Raw genomic sequence first — 17,481 nt, 5'->3', positions numbered from 1 at the left:
TTATTCGCATCTTGATCAGTCTGCACTCGGTTTCATTCCAAGTTCCACAGTTTCTAACCAAAAACACCTGCACCCCCAATACCACGCCTGGGCAGTCTACTCCTTCGATCGTTTCCCCTTACAGCCACACTATTGATGACTGGTCATTCACTCCTCCCAGTCATTCAGGTTTAACCATGAATTCCTATAATTCTTCCCGAGTCGAAGCAGTTGGGTTCAGTAGAACTTTATCAAGATGACTCTAGGAAAAATGGATTAATGCCATTGATTCACAGTTATATTATTTCTTCAGTTGTCATGGAAAATGGTGACGCAGTACACTTCCTCTACTGAATCCAAATCAACATCTGTTTCCCCAAGCTAGTTCATGTTTAAACTTCATAATTAATCCCATTATTTTAATTTAAGGGATGGAAGACAAATATCTATGTGGTGGTGACCAAATTGAATATGAGCACATTAGGTTATTTATCTAGTGTCACCTTTTACAAGGACTCCATCTGGATTTAGAAGTCTAACACATTTCATTTCAGCATTCTGTATAAAGTTATCTTTAGCCAGTACATGATTTACAGCTCTGATCACAATCATGCATTTCAAATTGGGTATCTACGCACAGTAACCACTTTATTAGGTACACCAGCTTGTTAATGCAAATACCTAATCAGCCAATTATGTGGCATAAAAGCAGGCAGACATGGCCAAGAGGTTCAGTTATAGTTTAGATCAGGATGGGGAAGAAATGTGATCAGTGATTTTGATGATGTTGGCACCACACAGGGTGGCTTGAGCATCTCAACTCCTTGGTTGGTGCAGCTGTAACGAAACCCAATTTCCCTTGGGATCAATAAAGTCTGTCTGTCTGTCTGTCCAAAGTGCTGATTTCCTGGGATTTTCATGCACAACAGTCTAGACTTCACAGAGAATGGTGTGAAAAGCAAAAACACATCCAGTGAGCAGCAGTTCCGTGGTCAAAATCTCCTCATAAATGAGAGAGATTGGAGGAGAATGGCAAGACTGGTTTAAGCTAACAGGAACTCAAATCACCATGTGTTACAACAGTGGTGTGCAGAAGAGCATCTCTGAATGCACATCATGTCAAACCTTGAAGTGGTTGGGCTACAGCAGCAGCAGACCATACTGGGATCCAACCCTGTACCTAATGAAGAGGCCATTGAGTGTATATTTAGGAGAAGACTTCCAAATGTACCATTCTTTGGGACTATGTGGAAGAATGCTTCCTGCCCAAACACCTTTGCGGCTATCTTCGGTTTCAATCCTGATTAGGTATCCTAACTTTGTTTCATTTTAATCCAGAACCGTCAGAATACAATTATTAAAATATCCCCATCAATGCAGCTAATTCATTCATAAAACCCATGTGTTAACAAAACAAAACTCACATGTGGAAAAATTCTGCTTATTGAGTAACTTCGCCTGGCTGGTAGGCATCACCTTCAGTTCAAAGGTGTCTGGTGATGGTGAAGAGCTTTGCAATTTTGAGGCCATAAGTGCATTTAAATACTGCATTCGGGTAACCTATGGAAAAAAGCACATACACACAGAGCTTGAAGCAGCAATATCTGAAATTCCCATTTATTGTGGCATAAATCTCCGCCTTGGATGGTCCCCAAGCCCAGCTGCAAAAGGAGGAGGGTTGGGCATGGGGCTAGCAACCCCACCCAAAGCTACAGAAACACTAACAGAAGCTCCAGGGCAACGGACTCCAGTAAGCTGCTGTAGGGATGATAGGCTTAAAAAGAAAGTGACGCAAATTGGAATATTAGCAAAGTATTGTTTATTACAGATCATTACAACAGATCAGCAGCAGAACCATTACCTATCCGTGACTCAATGACAAGTATATCACCCAAAAATACAAATTCTCTTTAGCATGCTGCTGTTAAAAATAACATGCCACCTTCCCCACCACCCAGACCAGGCTCTTGTTGCTGCCTACAGGTAGAAGGTACGAGAGCCTCGGGACTCACACCACCAGGTTCAGGAACAGTTATTACCCCTCAACCATCAGGTTCTTAAACAAAAGAGGATAACTACTCACTTGCCCACCCATTGAGATGTTCACACAACCAATGATCTCACTTTAAGGACTTTATCTTGTTACCTGATGTTCTCGTTATTTATTGCTATTTATTTATATTTGCATTTGCACAATTTGTTGTCTTCTGCACTCTGGTTGATCTTCCATTGCTCCTGTTACAGTAGTTACTACTCTATAGACTTGCTGAGTATGCCCGCAGGGAAATGAATCTCAGGGTTGAACATGGTGACACACGTACTTTGATAATAAAATTTATTTTGAACTTTGAATATAGTCCAAATGGTCTTTTTTCAGATGGGCATTCAAGAGTTGGAGACACTGTGGTAGAGCCGAACTTCTCATCCTATCCAATCCCAGATATGCTTGACTGTATCGCTGGGCACAGGGCAAACACCATCCATAGATCCACTGATGACACATCTATTGTCAGCGGAATCTCAGATGGTCGCAAGGAGGCATACAGGAGTGAGATAGATAGGTTGGTTGAGTGGTGTCATGACAGCAACCTTGAACTCAATCAACGTCAACAAGACCAAGGAATTAATTGTTGACTTCAGAAAGAGGTGTTTAGGAGAATGCACACCAGTCCTCATTGAGGGATCAGCAGTGAAAAGGGTGAGCAGCTTCAAGTTCCTGGATGTCTATATCGCTAAGGATATACCATGGGTCCAACATACTGAAGCAATTAAGAGGAAGGCGCACCAGTGGTTATATTTCATTTGGAGTTTAGGGAGATTTGGTTTGTCTAAGACTCTAGTAAATTTCTACAGAACTTGCATGGAGAACGTTCTGAGCGGTTGTATCACACACCTCGTATAGAGGGGCCACTGCACACAATTAGAAAAGGCTGTAAACTCATCATGGGCACCAGCCTCCCCACCATCAACTGCAATGCCTCAAGAAGGCAGCACCCATCATTAAAGACCCTCATCATACAGGACACACCCTCTTCTCATTACTACCAATGTTTTAGGAACAGCTGAACAGTCCTTTAACTCATAAACACCTTACCAATTTGCTCTTTTTGCACTATTTATTTTTATATTTCTTATTGTAACAGTAATATTTTATTACTGCACTGTACTGCTGCCACAAAGCAACAGATTTCACAATATACATCAGAGATAATAAAACTGATTCTGATGGTACTTAATAATAACAGTTGTCAGGAACACAATAACCTAACTTGTCATTCTCAACCCAGTGCTCAAACCTCTTTACTATCCAGAGGTGGCATGCAGACTTTCCTGGTCCAGTAGCAGACTTCTCTGTACATTTCCTTGTCATGGACCACATTGTGCGAGGCATTCCATAGTGTTACAAGGAACTGAAAAGGGCTTGGACTCATTTCACTAGATTTTTATTTTCAGAATCAATGTGCTTTACAGATAAGTTAAGGCTTATTGTGTAATGTTACCACTAATGTGGAAAAGTTAGGCAGGTAATTCACATTCCACAAGATGCTATAAAATAGAATTGAGATAAGTTACCAGATGATCTAGTGATGCTTTTAACTTTAAGATTAGCAGCAGATGTTTGTCCCACTGCCATCAGGGAAAAGACTCCGACCAGGACCACTAGACTCAAAAACAGTTAGTTCCCCCAAGCTGTCAAGCTGATCAACAACACTTCCACCCAGCTTCACCACGACATACACATCACCCAGCACACTTTAACACAAACAATCAGTCTATGTACTGTACAAAACAGTTACTTGTACACTGTGTAGTCTAGGAAAGCCTTTACATTTCCTGTGGGTTTTTTTGCATTCTTTATTTTTGTATTTTTTAAATGCTGCATCGTATCCAGAGTAACAATCATTTTGTTCTCCTGTACACTCATGTACAGAAGAATGACAATGAACTATCGTGAATCTTGAACTCCCCTGTTCTCCATAGTACAGTGGGAATTTTTACATCCATGTCAAAGCCAAAGGCTTGGTTTATCAAAATAGTAGCATCTCACAAAGTGGAATATTACTTCAGCTGTACCCCAGCGTGGCAGCCAAGATGGAGCTCAAACCTCCAGGACTTGAACCCACACCAATACAGAAGGAGAACATTACAACTGAAAGGTAATGCCCTGTTGTGGGATTCAAACTTACACTCACTTCTCAATCACACCTATGTATTTGTGCACAAGTAGAACAGTCTGGCCCGTTATTACACTGCTCTGAAGTTTGAACAGGGAAATGTCATTTGTATACAAAAATTAACTAGCTGGTTGCAGGTATTAATTTAATCCAATCTGTGTTCTTCTCAATTCCTTCATTTGCAAATATAAGTTGTAGCGCATTTCCAGGCTTAATAAACAATTAAATCTAAGTCTTAAAGGCCAATAATACTTGAGAATTAATAAAATGACTCTTCAATAGCATTTCCCTAGAATCCTTAGTTTAACATCAAAATTCCACCATCTTACAGTGCAAAAATTATTAAAGCAGAAGCCTGATGTGTCTGCTGAGAGTGGGTGCTCTCATCTCTAGAAACCCACACCAGTTCAGGATGTGAGCATCACAGCTGAAATGTGATGGGGAATCATCAGTGCTATTCACAGGGTAATTCAGCATGATCTTAACCCTATTTACACAAATGGTATAGTAGACTTCACTCCACTATTTTATCCCTCAGAGCCTTCCCAAAAATGCAAGGACAACAATGTTGGAATTGAATAATTGATTGAATAGTGTTACAGTACTGTACAAAAGTCTTATGTACACATCTATAGCTAGGGTAATTTTATGTTTTGCACTGTGCTGCTGCCACAAATAAAAATCATGACCTATGTGAGTGATGATAAACCTGATTCTGATATGGGTCTCTATTGTGGACTGAAAGTGGGAAGGGGCAGGGAGAGCCGAATCATGGTTGGGAAAAGGGGAAGGGAGAGGGGAGGGGGAGCAGGAAGCAGGATATATCTGCTCTTTCAAGCCCATGTATTTCTCCAGCATCTCATATTCTTTCTTACTATGTCTGGTTGGTTGGCCAATACCCGCTTATCACAGGATCTTAGCCCTGTCATTCTCCACTACCTTCTCAGGTGTTTCCCATGAGGACTTGGGAGTGTCCGATCCATACTCACCATAGGTGTTCCTGTACACAATTCCCGCAACTTGGTTGTGCCGTTCAGTGTGTGCTGTCCCTGTCTGCGTCTTGCACCCTGCTACTGTGTGCTGGGTTTCAGTGGATTCCTTGCACAGTCTGCATCCTGGGTCTTGTCTACGTGACAGCCTCCTGCCTCTATCGCTCTTGTGCTCAGCAGCTATTCTTGTGCAGCCGTGAGCAGAGCCTCTGTGCTGTCCCTCAGCCCTGCCATCGGTAAGACTTTATGTCAGCCACCTCTGATATCTGGCAGTGGCCTGTCCTGCCAGGGCCTCTGCTCCTGCCTCACCCACTTCCATTTCCATGTCCCCTGCCTATTGTCTGAGGTATTCTCCTAGCAGGGCATTCTTAGGGGCCATCTTTCTGACAAACTCGTGAATGTTTCATACTTCTTCCAGGAATGTGGCTTTGACACTTCCAAAGTCACATCCTCCTTTACTCCAGCAGGTGTAGTCACTTGACGTTGGACTTTGGATGGAATCCTCCATGTATTGTTAGTAGTTTCTGGGTCTTGACGTCAGCGGCTTCCAACTTATTCCTTGTCCAACACACTATTGCAGCTGGGTATCTGATTACTATTGGGGGAATGTGTTGATGGCTCTGCTCTTGTTCTTCCCATTCAGCTGGTTTTTTTTGGACCTGTCTCTCTTTGGAGGTACTTGAATGTTGCAGCCTTCCTTGTGTCCTCATCATGACTTCCATGTGCCTGCAGGATCCCCAGGTATTTGTAGCTGCCCTATACATCTGGTATGTGGCCTTCAGATAACTTGACTCCCCCAGTCCAAATGACATCCTGATGTCTCTGCTGTACACCTTTGGTGAATTAGTGAGTCAATGTCTCTTTCATTTTTGGCATACAGCTTCTCATCCATGTACAGGAGGTGGCTGACGGTCACTCCACTCTTAAACCTGTACGCATATCCACTCTGAGGTGATCTGGCTGAGAGGGTTCAGCCTATGCAGAACAGTAGTGGGGATAGTGCATGACTCTGGTATATTCCACATCTGATGGCCATTTGTGCTATTGGCTTTGAGTTAACTTCTACCATTGTTCTCCAACAGCCCAGAGTTCTTGATAAAGGTCCTTAGCGTCTTGTTGACCTTGTACAGAGACAGGCGTTCCAGGACCCACGTGTGAGGCATTGTGTCGTATGCTTTCGGGTAGTTGATCCAAGCTGTGCTTAGATTGGTTTGCCTAGTCCTGAAGTCTCACGTGACTGCTTTGTCTACCACTAGTTGGTGCTTAGGGCCTCTGGTTCCATTACCAATCCCCCTCTGAGCAGAGCTCAGGATTTACACACGTTCCTTCACCTTGGTGGCTATGATGCCTGACAGGAGCTTCCATGTTGTTGACAGGGAGGTTACAGTTGACAGGGAGGTTACAGGCCAGTGGTTTGATGGTGTTGCTCTTTTGTGAAGACCCTCCATAATGAGTACTGCCCTTCCTTGAGTTAGCCAGTTAGGGTGGGTGCCTGCTTCAAGCAGCTGAGTCATTTGAGATGCCAGCCATGTTAATTTCTTTAGCCAATAGGCATGGATCATGTTAGGCCCTGGTGATGTCCAGTTCTTCATGCTTGTTACCTTGTTACCCGCTGCTGGACGTGTGTATATGTATACACACAGAGACTTCTGCACAGTACAGTATACCTATTGAATCTTACAGTTTTTATTATGTATTGTAATGTACATTCCCCTCTCCTTGCCGCCTTCCCACCCTCAGTCCACAATAGAGACTCATATCAGAATCAGGTTTCTCATCACTCACATATTCAATGAAATTTGGGTTTTTTTTGCGACAGCACTACAGTGCAATACATAAAAGTACTACAGTACTGTAGAAAAGTCTGAGGCACTCTGGCTATACATACGTGCTTAAGACTTTTACACTGTACGTATAAAGAAAACATCGAAAATCTAACGCTGCATTTCACCTTCCAGGTGATGACTGCCACCATTATGTAATTCCAATACTTTCTGCCTCATTTTATCTCTTCATTACCCTTACACTGATCTTACCTTTAGAACCTGCAGGTCATTAAGTGCTCGTACGGTGTAGTCGGGGCAGTACATGGATACGTTCGCATTCTCCCCAGCTTCCAACAGGTCCCTGGAGAACGGGTCTCGTTGACTCCACTTGACACTAGTAGCTGGTGATTGGTTCACTATGGAAACCAGAGCTAAATGACTATAGTTTAAAGTAAATTTTATTATCAAAGTACATACATGTCACCATATACAACCCTGAGATTCATTTTCCTGTGGGAATACTCAGCAAATCAGAAGTATGATAGGATCAACAAAAGATCAACCAGAGTGCATAAGACAACAAACTGTGCAAGTGCAAATTTAAATTAATAGCAATAAATAACATAAATAAAGAACTCGAGATAATGAGATGAAGAGTCCTTAAGGTGAGATCATTGGCTGTGGGAATATTTCAATGATGGGGCAAATGAGTATTGTTATCCCCTTTTATTCAAAACCCTTATGGCTGAGGGGTAATAACCATTCTTCAACCTGGCAGTGCGAGTCCTGAGACTCCTGTACCTTCTGCCTGATGGCAGCAGCAAGAAGAGAGCATGACCTGGGTGGTGGGGGTCTCTGCTTTCCTATAGTGCCACTATATGTACAACCCATAGAAATCAGACTGTTATAAAGATAGCATCAATTAACCATTCTTAGTATTTTCTCACATGCCCTTAATTAAACCCCTTATTTATACCACTTTTACAACTAATGATAGTCCTGTCTCTTGGTACTTCATGTTAACATTAGTCAGGTTGAAGGGTTTTAACTTGCTTAATCCAAGGACAATTTAGAACTACATTTGGTGATATCTAATGGACAATGCAATTGTCTTGTGATGGCATTTTCCTTTCTGCAAATGATTGCTAAGATGCCACATAATGTGCAAAGTAAATGCAATGAAATTTTGTGAGAAGAATGTACTCTAAACACACAGGAACAGATGATGATTCAGATCACTGAGCAGGGTTCACATTCTAATCCCCTACACAGTGCAATCAAATATTCACAGGGCAGCTACAACATGGGTTGGGTACAGAGTCAAGCTCCCCCTACAGTCCCATCAAATATTTGCAGGGCTACATGCAAGTTTTTTTTTATTAATATTAAATAAATCTTTCATTTTTATTAATTTTTTAAGAGAATGAATATTGGACTGTTGGATAACAATGCTGGAGAGGTAGTGATGGGGGATACAGAAATGATGGAGGAACTTTGTGTCAGCCTTCACTCTGGAAGCCACGAGCAGTATGTTGGAAATTCGAGAACGTAAGGAGGTGAAGTGACTGTTGCTGTGGTTACTAAAGAGAAGGTGCTCTGGAAGCTGAAAGGTCTGAAGGTAGATAAATAACCTGGACTAGATGGACTAAATCCCAAGCTTCTGAAAGAGGTGGCTGAAGAGATTGTGGAGGCATTAGAAATGATCTTTCAATAATCACTAGGTTCTGGAATGGTTCCGGAGGACTGGAAAATTGCTAATGTCACTCCACTCTTTAAAAAGAAAGAAAATTGTAGGTCAGTTTGCCTGACTTTAGTGGTTGGGAAGATGTTGGATTCCATTATTAAAGATGAGATTTTGGGTACTTGGAGGCACATGATAAAGTAGGCCAATTCAGCATGGTTTCCTTGAGGGGAATTCTTGCCTGACAAATCTGTTGGAATTCTTTGAGGAAATAACAGCAGGATAGACAAAGGAGAGTCAGTAGATGTTGTTTAGAAGGCCCTTGACAAGGTACAGCACATGAGGCTGCTTAAAAAGATAAGAGCCAACAGTATCACAGAAAAGATACCAGCTTGGATAGAAGACTGGTTGATTGGCAGGAGGCAAACACTGTGAATAAAGGGGGCCCATTCTGGTTGGCTATCAGTGACAAGTGGTGTTCTGCAGGGGTTGGTATCGGGACCTCTACTTTTTATGATACATGTTAATGATCTGAATGACAGAATTCATGGCTTAGTGGCCACATCTGCAGACAATACAAACATAGGTGGAGTGTTACCTCAAACTTTGAGGAAGCAGGGAGTTTGTAGAAGAACTTGGACAGATTGGAAGAATGGGCATAGAAGTGGCAGATGGGATGTAGTGTATGATCATGGACTTTGGTAAAATAAAGAAAGGCGTTCTGTTCACTGCTGTCTGTTAGGAGTTTGTATGTTTTCTGGACAGGACTATATTGCCTTCCTCTGTGCTCTTGTTTACTCCCACCTTCCAAGGGTGTACAGGTTAGTAAGTAAACGATTTCAGGATTAAACGGCCTGAAGAGCGTTTGATGACTCTGGACCTGTATTCACTGAAATTCAGAAGAATGAGGGGTGACCAAATTGAAATCTATCGAACGGTGAAAGGCCTTGATAGAGTAGAAGTGGAGAGGATGTTTCCTATGGTGGGAGAGTCTAGGACCAGAGGGGACAGCTTCAGAATAAGGGGGGGGTGCGTCCTTTTAGAAGAGATAAGGAGGTATTTATTTGCCAGAGGGTGGTGAATCTGTGGAATTCATTGCCACAGGCAGCTGTGGAGGCCAAGTCTTTACATATATGTAAGGCAGAGGTTGACAGATTCTTGATTGGTCAGGGCATGGAGGGATATGGGGAGAAGCAGGATATTGGGGCTGACAGGGAAATTTATTAGGCATCATACTATGGTGCAGCAGAGTTGATGGACCACATGGGCTAATTTTTCTATCTGTTATCATCCTAATTGTTGACATGGGTGTAATTGGGTGGCATGGGCTCTTCAGGCCATTGGGGCCTCTACTGTACAGTATTCCTAAATAAATAAAAAATTAAGGATATCTAATTTTATGACTGCAACAGAACTTCTGTAGATATTTTAATAAAGATCACATGCACATTTTAAGAAGTATGCATCTGTCCTACAATATATCACCTTCCCCCGACAAGAAAATTGAACAGATACCCAAAGCAGGGCATAAATCAGTAAGATAGAGACAGAGAGTCAGAAAACACACCCTCCAACAAGCTTCTCATTCAGATTCCTCCTTACAAATTACTCCAGTTACTCAGAACATTGGTATCTGCTATCTTTTTCTCTAAAACAGAAGCACATTTTGAAACCTTACCAGACGAAGGGACAGTTAGTGCAGAAACGCCATAATATGTGAAGGCTCCATTTTCAAACTTCAGACCCTCCTTGCCAATTTCCACCTCCACTCGGCCCTGTAGATAAAATAGGGTGACCCATTGTCTTAATACTGTGCTAAATTCCAACATGATGTAAAGTTTAAAGTTTAAATTACATTGGAATTAGCCTATTATTCTCACATTACAAGATAGAGTGAAAAGTTTGTCTTGCATACTGTTCATACAGATCAAATCACTGCACAGCGCACTGAGAACATGGTAAAGTAATAACAATGCAGATTAAAGTGTAACAGCTACAGAGAAAGTGCAGTACAGGTAAACAATATGGTACCAGCATATCAAGGTAATCTACGAGGTCAAGAGTCAATCTCGTCATTCTAGGAAACTATTTAATAGAATAAGAGTACTACTGCACAGGAACAGGTTCTTCAGCCCATTTAGCCTTTGCCAAACTGTTATTCTGCCTAGTACCATCTACCTGCACCAAACCATTGCCCTCCATACAGCTCCTATCCATTGTGTGTCTATTCTTTTATATATTACAATCAAACCTGTATCCACCACTTCTGCTGACAGCTCGTTCCATACTTGCACCACCTTCTGAATGAAGACGTTGCCCTTCAGGTTCTCTTTAAATATTTCACCTTTTACCCGGAACCTATGAACTCTGGTTCTACCCTCACCCCACCTCAGGGGAAAAGCCTGCAAATACTGTATTTATTTCATCTACATCCTCATAATTTCATATACCTCTATATGATCTCTCCTCATTCTCCTCTGATCCTGGGAATAAATTTGTAACCTATTCAACCTTTCCCTGTAATTCAGGTCCTCAAGTCCCAGCAACATCCCTGTAAATTTTCTCTGCACTCTTTTAATCATATTGTTATTTTCCCTGTAAGTAGGTGACCAGTACTGTACATAATGCTTCTAATTATGCCTCACCAATGTCTTATACAATTTCAACGTAACATCCCATCCCCTGTAGTCAACACTCTGATTTATGAAGACCAATGTGCCAAAGGATCCCTTTACGGCCCTCTCTACCTGTGACATCACTTTCAAGGCTGTACGGCTATGTGTTCCCAGATCCCTCTGTCCTACTGCACTCTTCAATGCCCAACCGTTCACGGCACAATGCCAACCCTTTGAGCTCAAACAGCATGTCAACGGGGACGTGCCAAACATCTTTGCACGGGTCACACTGGAATGACAACAGATATAACAAGACTTTGGACAAAGGGCTAATTTTACAGATTACCAATTCCACAGAAAAATTAAGTCTCCACTGGGCAGTCTATCTGCTCAAGTCTGAGAGGAATACGACAGATGCATATACCCTGCTACGAAAAAAAAGTGAGCAGTTTTGGGCATTGGGTAGGGCTCAGAGGTTGTTCACAAGAACGATTCCTCGATTGAAAGGGTTATCGTACAAGGAGTGTTTGATGGTTCTGGGCCTGTACTTGGTGGAGTTCAGAAGAACGAGGGGGAACCTCATTGAAACCTAGATAGAGAAATGTTGAAAGACCTAGATAGAGTGGACATGAAGAGGATGTTTCTTATAGTGGGGAGTCTACGACCAGACAGCGCAGCCTCACAATAGAAGGACGTCCATTTAGAACAGAGAAAAGGAGGAAATTCTTTACCCTGATTGTGGGGAATCTGTGGAATTCATTGCCACAGTTGGCTGTGGAGGCCAAGTCATTGTATGTACTTAATACTGAGGTTGCTAGGTTCTTGATTAGAAAGGGTGTCAAAGTTTAGGGGAAGAAGGCAAGAGAATGGGGTTGAGAGGATTAATAGATCAGCCATGATAGAATGGCAGAGTAGACGCAATAGGCCAAGGGACCGAATTTTGATCCTAGGTCTTACAGTTGGTAATAGGCAGCATATTACGTGCACAGAGCATTCTGTACAAGAGGCTACGCGCAAGAACGACACCGCTTGTGATTTTAGACTGCAAGCCACAGAGCAATTAACAATTCCATAGAAACCTACAGCACAATACAGGCTTTTTGGCCCACAAAGCTGTGCCAAACATGTCCTTACCCTAGAACTACCTAGGCTTTACCCATAGCCCTCTTTTTCTAAGCTCCATGTATCTATCCAGGAGTCTCTTAGAAGACCCTATCGTATCCGCCTCCACCACCGTTGCTGGCAGCCCATTCCACGCACTCACCACTCTCTGCATAAAAAAACTTACTCCTGACATCTCCTCTGTATCTACTTCCAAGCACCTTAAAACTATGCCCTCTCATGCTAGCCACTTCAGCCCTGGGGAAAAACCTCTGACTATCCACATGATCAATGCTTCTCATTATCTTGTACACCTCTATCAGGTCACCTCGCATCCTCCTTCACTCCAAGGAGAAAAGGCCGAGTTCACTCAACCTATTCTCATAAGGCATGCTCCTCAATCCAGGCAACATCCTTGGAAATCTCCTCTGCACCCTTGCTATGGTTTCCACGTCCTTCCTGTAGCAAGGCGACCAGAACTGAGCACAGTACTCCAAGCCGGGTCTGACCAGGGTCCTATATAGCTGCAACATTACTTCTCGGCTCTTAAACTCAATCCCACGGCTGAAGAAGGCCAATGCACCGTATGCCTTCTTAACTGGAGTCAACCTGCGCAGCAGCTTTGAGTGTCCTATGGACTCAGACCCCAAGATCCCTCTGATCCTCCACACTGCCAAGTCTTACCATTAATGCTATATTCTGCTATCATATTTGACCTTCCAAAGTGAACCACCTCACACTTATCAGGGTTGAACTCCATCTGCCGCTTCTCAGCCCAGTTTTGCATCCAATCGATGTCCCACTGTAACCTCTGACAGCCCTCCACACTATCCACAACACCCCCAATCTTTGTGCCATCAGCAAATTTACTAACCCATCCCTCCACTTCCTCATCCAGGTCATTTATAAAAAAGAGTAGGGGTCCCAGAACAGATCCCTGAGGCACTCAACTGGTCACCGACCTCCATGCAGAATATGTGGACAAGTCAGTTCTGGATCCACAAAGCAATATCCCCTTGGATCCCATGCCTCCTTACTTTCTCAATAAGATCATCTCATCTTTTGACTGGGAATGGTATTCTTACTTTTAACATTCACTTCAAGCTATTACATTGATTTTCACACTTGTATTCGCAATCATACTTTACGTTTCTTTCACACTAGACTTATTAAATTCTTCAAAAAGTCAAAGTCAAGTGGTTTTTATTGTCATTTTGACCATAACTGCTGGTACAGTACATAGTAAAAACGAGACAACATTTTTCAGGATCATGGTGCTACATGAACAATACAAAAACTACAGGTAGCCCCCGAGTTACGAACGTCCGACTTACAGACAACTCGTGTTTACGAACCGGGGAAAGAGAACGCCATCCGCCATTTTAAGTCGTTGCCATTGACACTGTGTTGAGCGTTTAACTTTGTATTTGGCTTAAATTTTTCACCCTGACCCTGCCCCACCCCCCCCCCCCACCTCCATTCCGGTTGGCTGGCGGCGCAGTAAGATCAGCGCCGGGGTTCCCAAGTTCGATCCAGTGACAACCGCTCCCGTGCCAGGTTGATGTCGATCCAGACACTCCCGTACCATCCGTGCTGGGTTGATGTCTAGCTCACAACTCGACCTCGTTAAAAAAAAACACTGCCACCTCTAGTTTAAATTCCCACGTGGAATATTGTGGAGGATCAAATACCCAAACCCAGCACAGCCCCCACTTGTCCCATTTAGCCTGTCTCAGTGCGGTGGTCCTTAGGACCCAGCGGACCTCGGGAGCCGGCACAGCTCAGGACCCACCGCCCGCAGTGTTTCTGTTCCATTGACGGGAAGCGATCGCGATTGAAAATAAAGTGGAAATAATAAAGCGTTTGGAAAGAGGTGAAATGCCATTGGTCATTGGAAAAGCGTTAGACTACAATCAGTCAACGATCGGAACAATTTTAAAGGATAATGGATAAAGTGAGAATAATGGAGCGTGTGAAACGCCCTGCCCCGATGAAAGCTACAATTATTACTAAGCAACACAGTGGTTTAATTATTGGAATACACACATTTCTTAAGAGTTTTATATGCATACAAAGGTAAAATATATACTATGACAAACGGTTGACAAACGGACGCTAAATAATACGTACCGATGTACTTGTTCCGTCTTACGTACAAATCCAACTTAAAGACTGACTCCGGAACGTAACTCGTACGTAACCCGTGGACTGCCTGTACACTATGTAAACCAACACAAAAACTACACTAGACTACAGACCTACCCAGGACTGCATAAAGTACACGGAACAGTGCAGGCATTACAATAAATAATAAACAAGACAATAGGCACAGCAGAGGTCAGTAGGTTGGTAGTCCGATGTTACATAAATAATCAGCTGTATGGCAGCACCTGGGATTCCATCCGTTTCTGTACTCACACCAAGTATTTTGTTGCCACAGATGTAGTCCAATTTAATGTCCATTGGAGAGCCAGCCGGCTAGGACTTGCTTTGCTCCTGACACGGACTCTTGCCCGCTCGCCTCGCTTCTGCTTCCTCGCACACCGCTTACACTGTCTCCACCTCCGGCCACCGGCATCAGGCGACTCCCAGGACTGCAGGCCTGATTCCGTCAGCAAACAGACATTGGAGAGCAGAATGGACAGGAGGGCTGGCCAGCTAGCGCTTACTTTTCTCCTGACACGGACTCCTGCCCGCTCGCCTCACTTCTGCTTCCTCGCACACCGCTTACGCTGTCTCCACCTCCGGCCACCACCAGCAGGCGACTCCCAGGACTGCAGGCCTGATTCTGTCAGCAAGCCGAAGTCGCGTAATCTAACCAGCAGATTTTCATGAAGGTTCATTTTTGGGCAATCTCTGCAGTAACTGGCGATGGTAGATAGTCACTCTGTTATCCATTGCCCTAAAGCCTAATTGTGCCTTAAAATTAAATTAAAAAACTAAATTAAAGTAGCACCAGATCTGAAAGGCCACTGCTGCCGCGTGCCGCGCCGCCTACAGGGACCCCAAGTCTCAGTATTTTTTGCAAGCTGTTCTTCCACACAAGAGCTGTGCCCAACCCTGCCTTTGTTCAGTAAGATTGCCCTCCAAAAATCATGCCCGCTTATCTAAAGATTAAAGATTTTAAAAGACTAGCTTTACTTGTCACATGTACATCGAAACATACAGTGAAATGCGTTGTTTGCGTCAAATCAGTGAGTATTGTGCTGGGCAGCCTGTAAATATCACCGCCATGATAGCATGCCCTCAGCTCATTAACCCTAACCTGTACATCTTTGCAATGCGGGGGAAAAACCCATGTAGTCATGGGGAGAAGGGACAAACTCCTGACAGGCAGCAGCAGGAAATGAGGCCTGCTCAGTGATTCAATTTCACTCAGCCCAACAGTGAAATTGCTCCACAAGCTACAGACTCACTTTCAAGGACTCTACATTGCATGTTCTCAACATTTATTATTATTTTGATTTTTTTTCCCCCTCTTTCTGCAGTTTGTTGTCCTTTGACATTGGTTCTTTGCCCTTCTTTGTTGTATGCAGGTTTTCATTGACTCGAAGGTGTTTCTTTGTAGTTATTGTGAATGCCCATAAGAAAATGAACCTCAGGATACTACTTAGTGACATATGTACTTCGCTAATAAATGTACCCTGACCTTCAAAAGGCATTAGAGTAACCGCTATGCTACTGTACCATTCTAACCTGAATCATACTGCATCTGTGCCTTCAGTAAGCCTAATTCTTTCATTCCATGTCCAGCCTTTCCTCACCCCTACAAAGTACATGCCAAACACAGCATAAATACAAGGTCTGCAGCTACACAAAGACCAGGAATGGAGGTCAGCTTCTCATATATGTCAAACTCAAGGCCCGCGGGCCAAATCCGGCCCGCGGTGGAATTATCTTTGGCCCGCGAGATAATATCTAATTACTATTAAAGCTGGCCCCAGTAATCGAAGCGCCTATGGCGTATGATATGGCTAATGCTGAGTTTATTCAGGTACCAGGTTTTCAGGGTTTTTAGTGTTTATTCGGTTTCCCTGGTTTATTTCCTGAATATCATTAATGAATAAATTTTTTTTCTATTAGAGCTGGCCCACCGGTATATTGCATGCACCACTAATAATACAAATTCCACAATGCACTGCCAGTGCATTGCTCGCGCTTGCCTTACTCTATAATGAGGCTGCCTTGGGATAAACTTGTGGGACTGACGACAGATGGAGCGCCCGCAATGTGCGGTCAAAAGAGTGGATTGGTGGGCAGGATCCGGGAGAAGATGCGGGAGGAAAACGGCGCAGGTGAGCTGACAGCTTATCACTGCATCATACACCAGGAATCGTTGTGTGGCAAAGCCTTGAAAATGGAACATATAATGAGCACTATAACACGAGCAGTTAATTTCATAAGAGCCAAAGGTTTGAATCACCGCGAGTTCAAGTCGTTTCTGGAGGAGTTGGGTTCAGAATATAATGATTTGCCCTATCACACAGAGGTGCGATGGTTAAGCCAAGGAAAAGTGCTGAAAAGATGTTTCAAGTTGCGTGAGGAGATCTGTCAGTTCATGGAAAGCAAAGGGAAAGACACAACAGAGCTCCAGGATAAAAAGTTGCTTTGTGAAATGGCGTTTCTGTGTGACATCACGAGCCATCTCAATGCGCTCAACCTGCAGCTTCAGGGGCAGGGTCGTGTGATCACAGACATGTACGCTGCAGTGAGGGCTTTTAAAACCAAGCTGCACCTGTGGGAGACGCAGATGCAGCAAGAAAACTTGAGTCATTTTCCGTGTTGCCAAACTATGAAAGAGCAGGTTTCTACCGCAGTGTTCCCACAGGCAAAGTTTGCTGAAAAACTTAGCATACTTGGTGCCGACTTCACACGGTGATTTGCTGACTTTGAAGCCCAAAAAAGCAGGTTTGAACTGCTCAGTAATCCACTTGCAGCTGACGTGGAAAGCGCACCAACCAACATACAAATGGAGCTGATTGAACTCCAATGTAGTGACACACTCAAGGCAAAGTATGACTCGGTGGGCGCTGCACAGTTTCTACGTTTCATTCCCGACACAATGCCCCAGCTGCGTACCCAAGCTGCTCAAATGCTCTCTATGTTTGGCAGCACATATCTGTGTGAACAACTGTTCTCTTTGATGAAGATAAACAAAACATCACACAGGAGTCG

The 17,481-nt window shown here is 43.4% G+C and overlaps 1 protein-coding gene across 3 annotated transcripts in view; it reads right to left on the bottom strand.

Annotated features, from left to right (window-relative positions):
• LOC140735891 (metal transporter CNNM3) overlaps positions 1-17,481 on the bottom strand; it is a 33,025-nt gene that overhangs the window by 2,301 nt on the left and 13,243 nt on the right. Inside the window, exons 5-7 of one of the 3 annotated variants that reach the window (XM_073061473.1) lie at positions 10,269-10,365; positions 7,180-7,325; positions 1,404-1,539 (exon numbers count right to left, since the gene is read on the bottom strand). In XM_073061473.1, the coding sequence (XP_072917574.1) occupies positions 1,404-1,539; positions 7,180-7,325; positions 10,269-10,365 (379 nt within the window). The remainder of the gene's footprint in view (positions 1-1,403; positions 1,540-7,179; positions 7,326-10,268; positions 10,366-17,481) is intronic. The other 2 variants (XR_012100833.1, XM_073061480.1) reach the window with 2 other exon arrangements.

This window comes from Hemitrygon akajei, chromosome 1, assembly GCF_048418815.1.
Source record: "Hemitrygon akajei chromosome 1, sHemAka1.3, whole genome shotgun sequence".
NCBI lineage: Eukaryota > Metazoa > Chordata > Chondrichthyes > Myliobatiformes > Dasyatidae > Hemitrygon > Hemitrygon akajei.
Note: the sequence above shows the minus strand (reverse complement) of the source record. Positions and strands in the feature narration are given on the sequence as shown.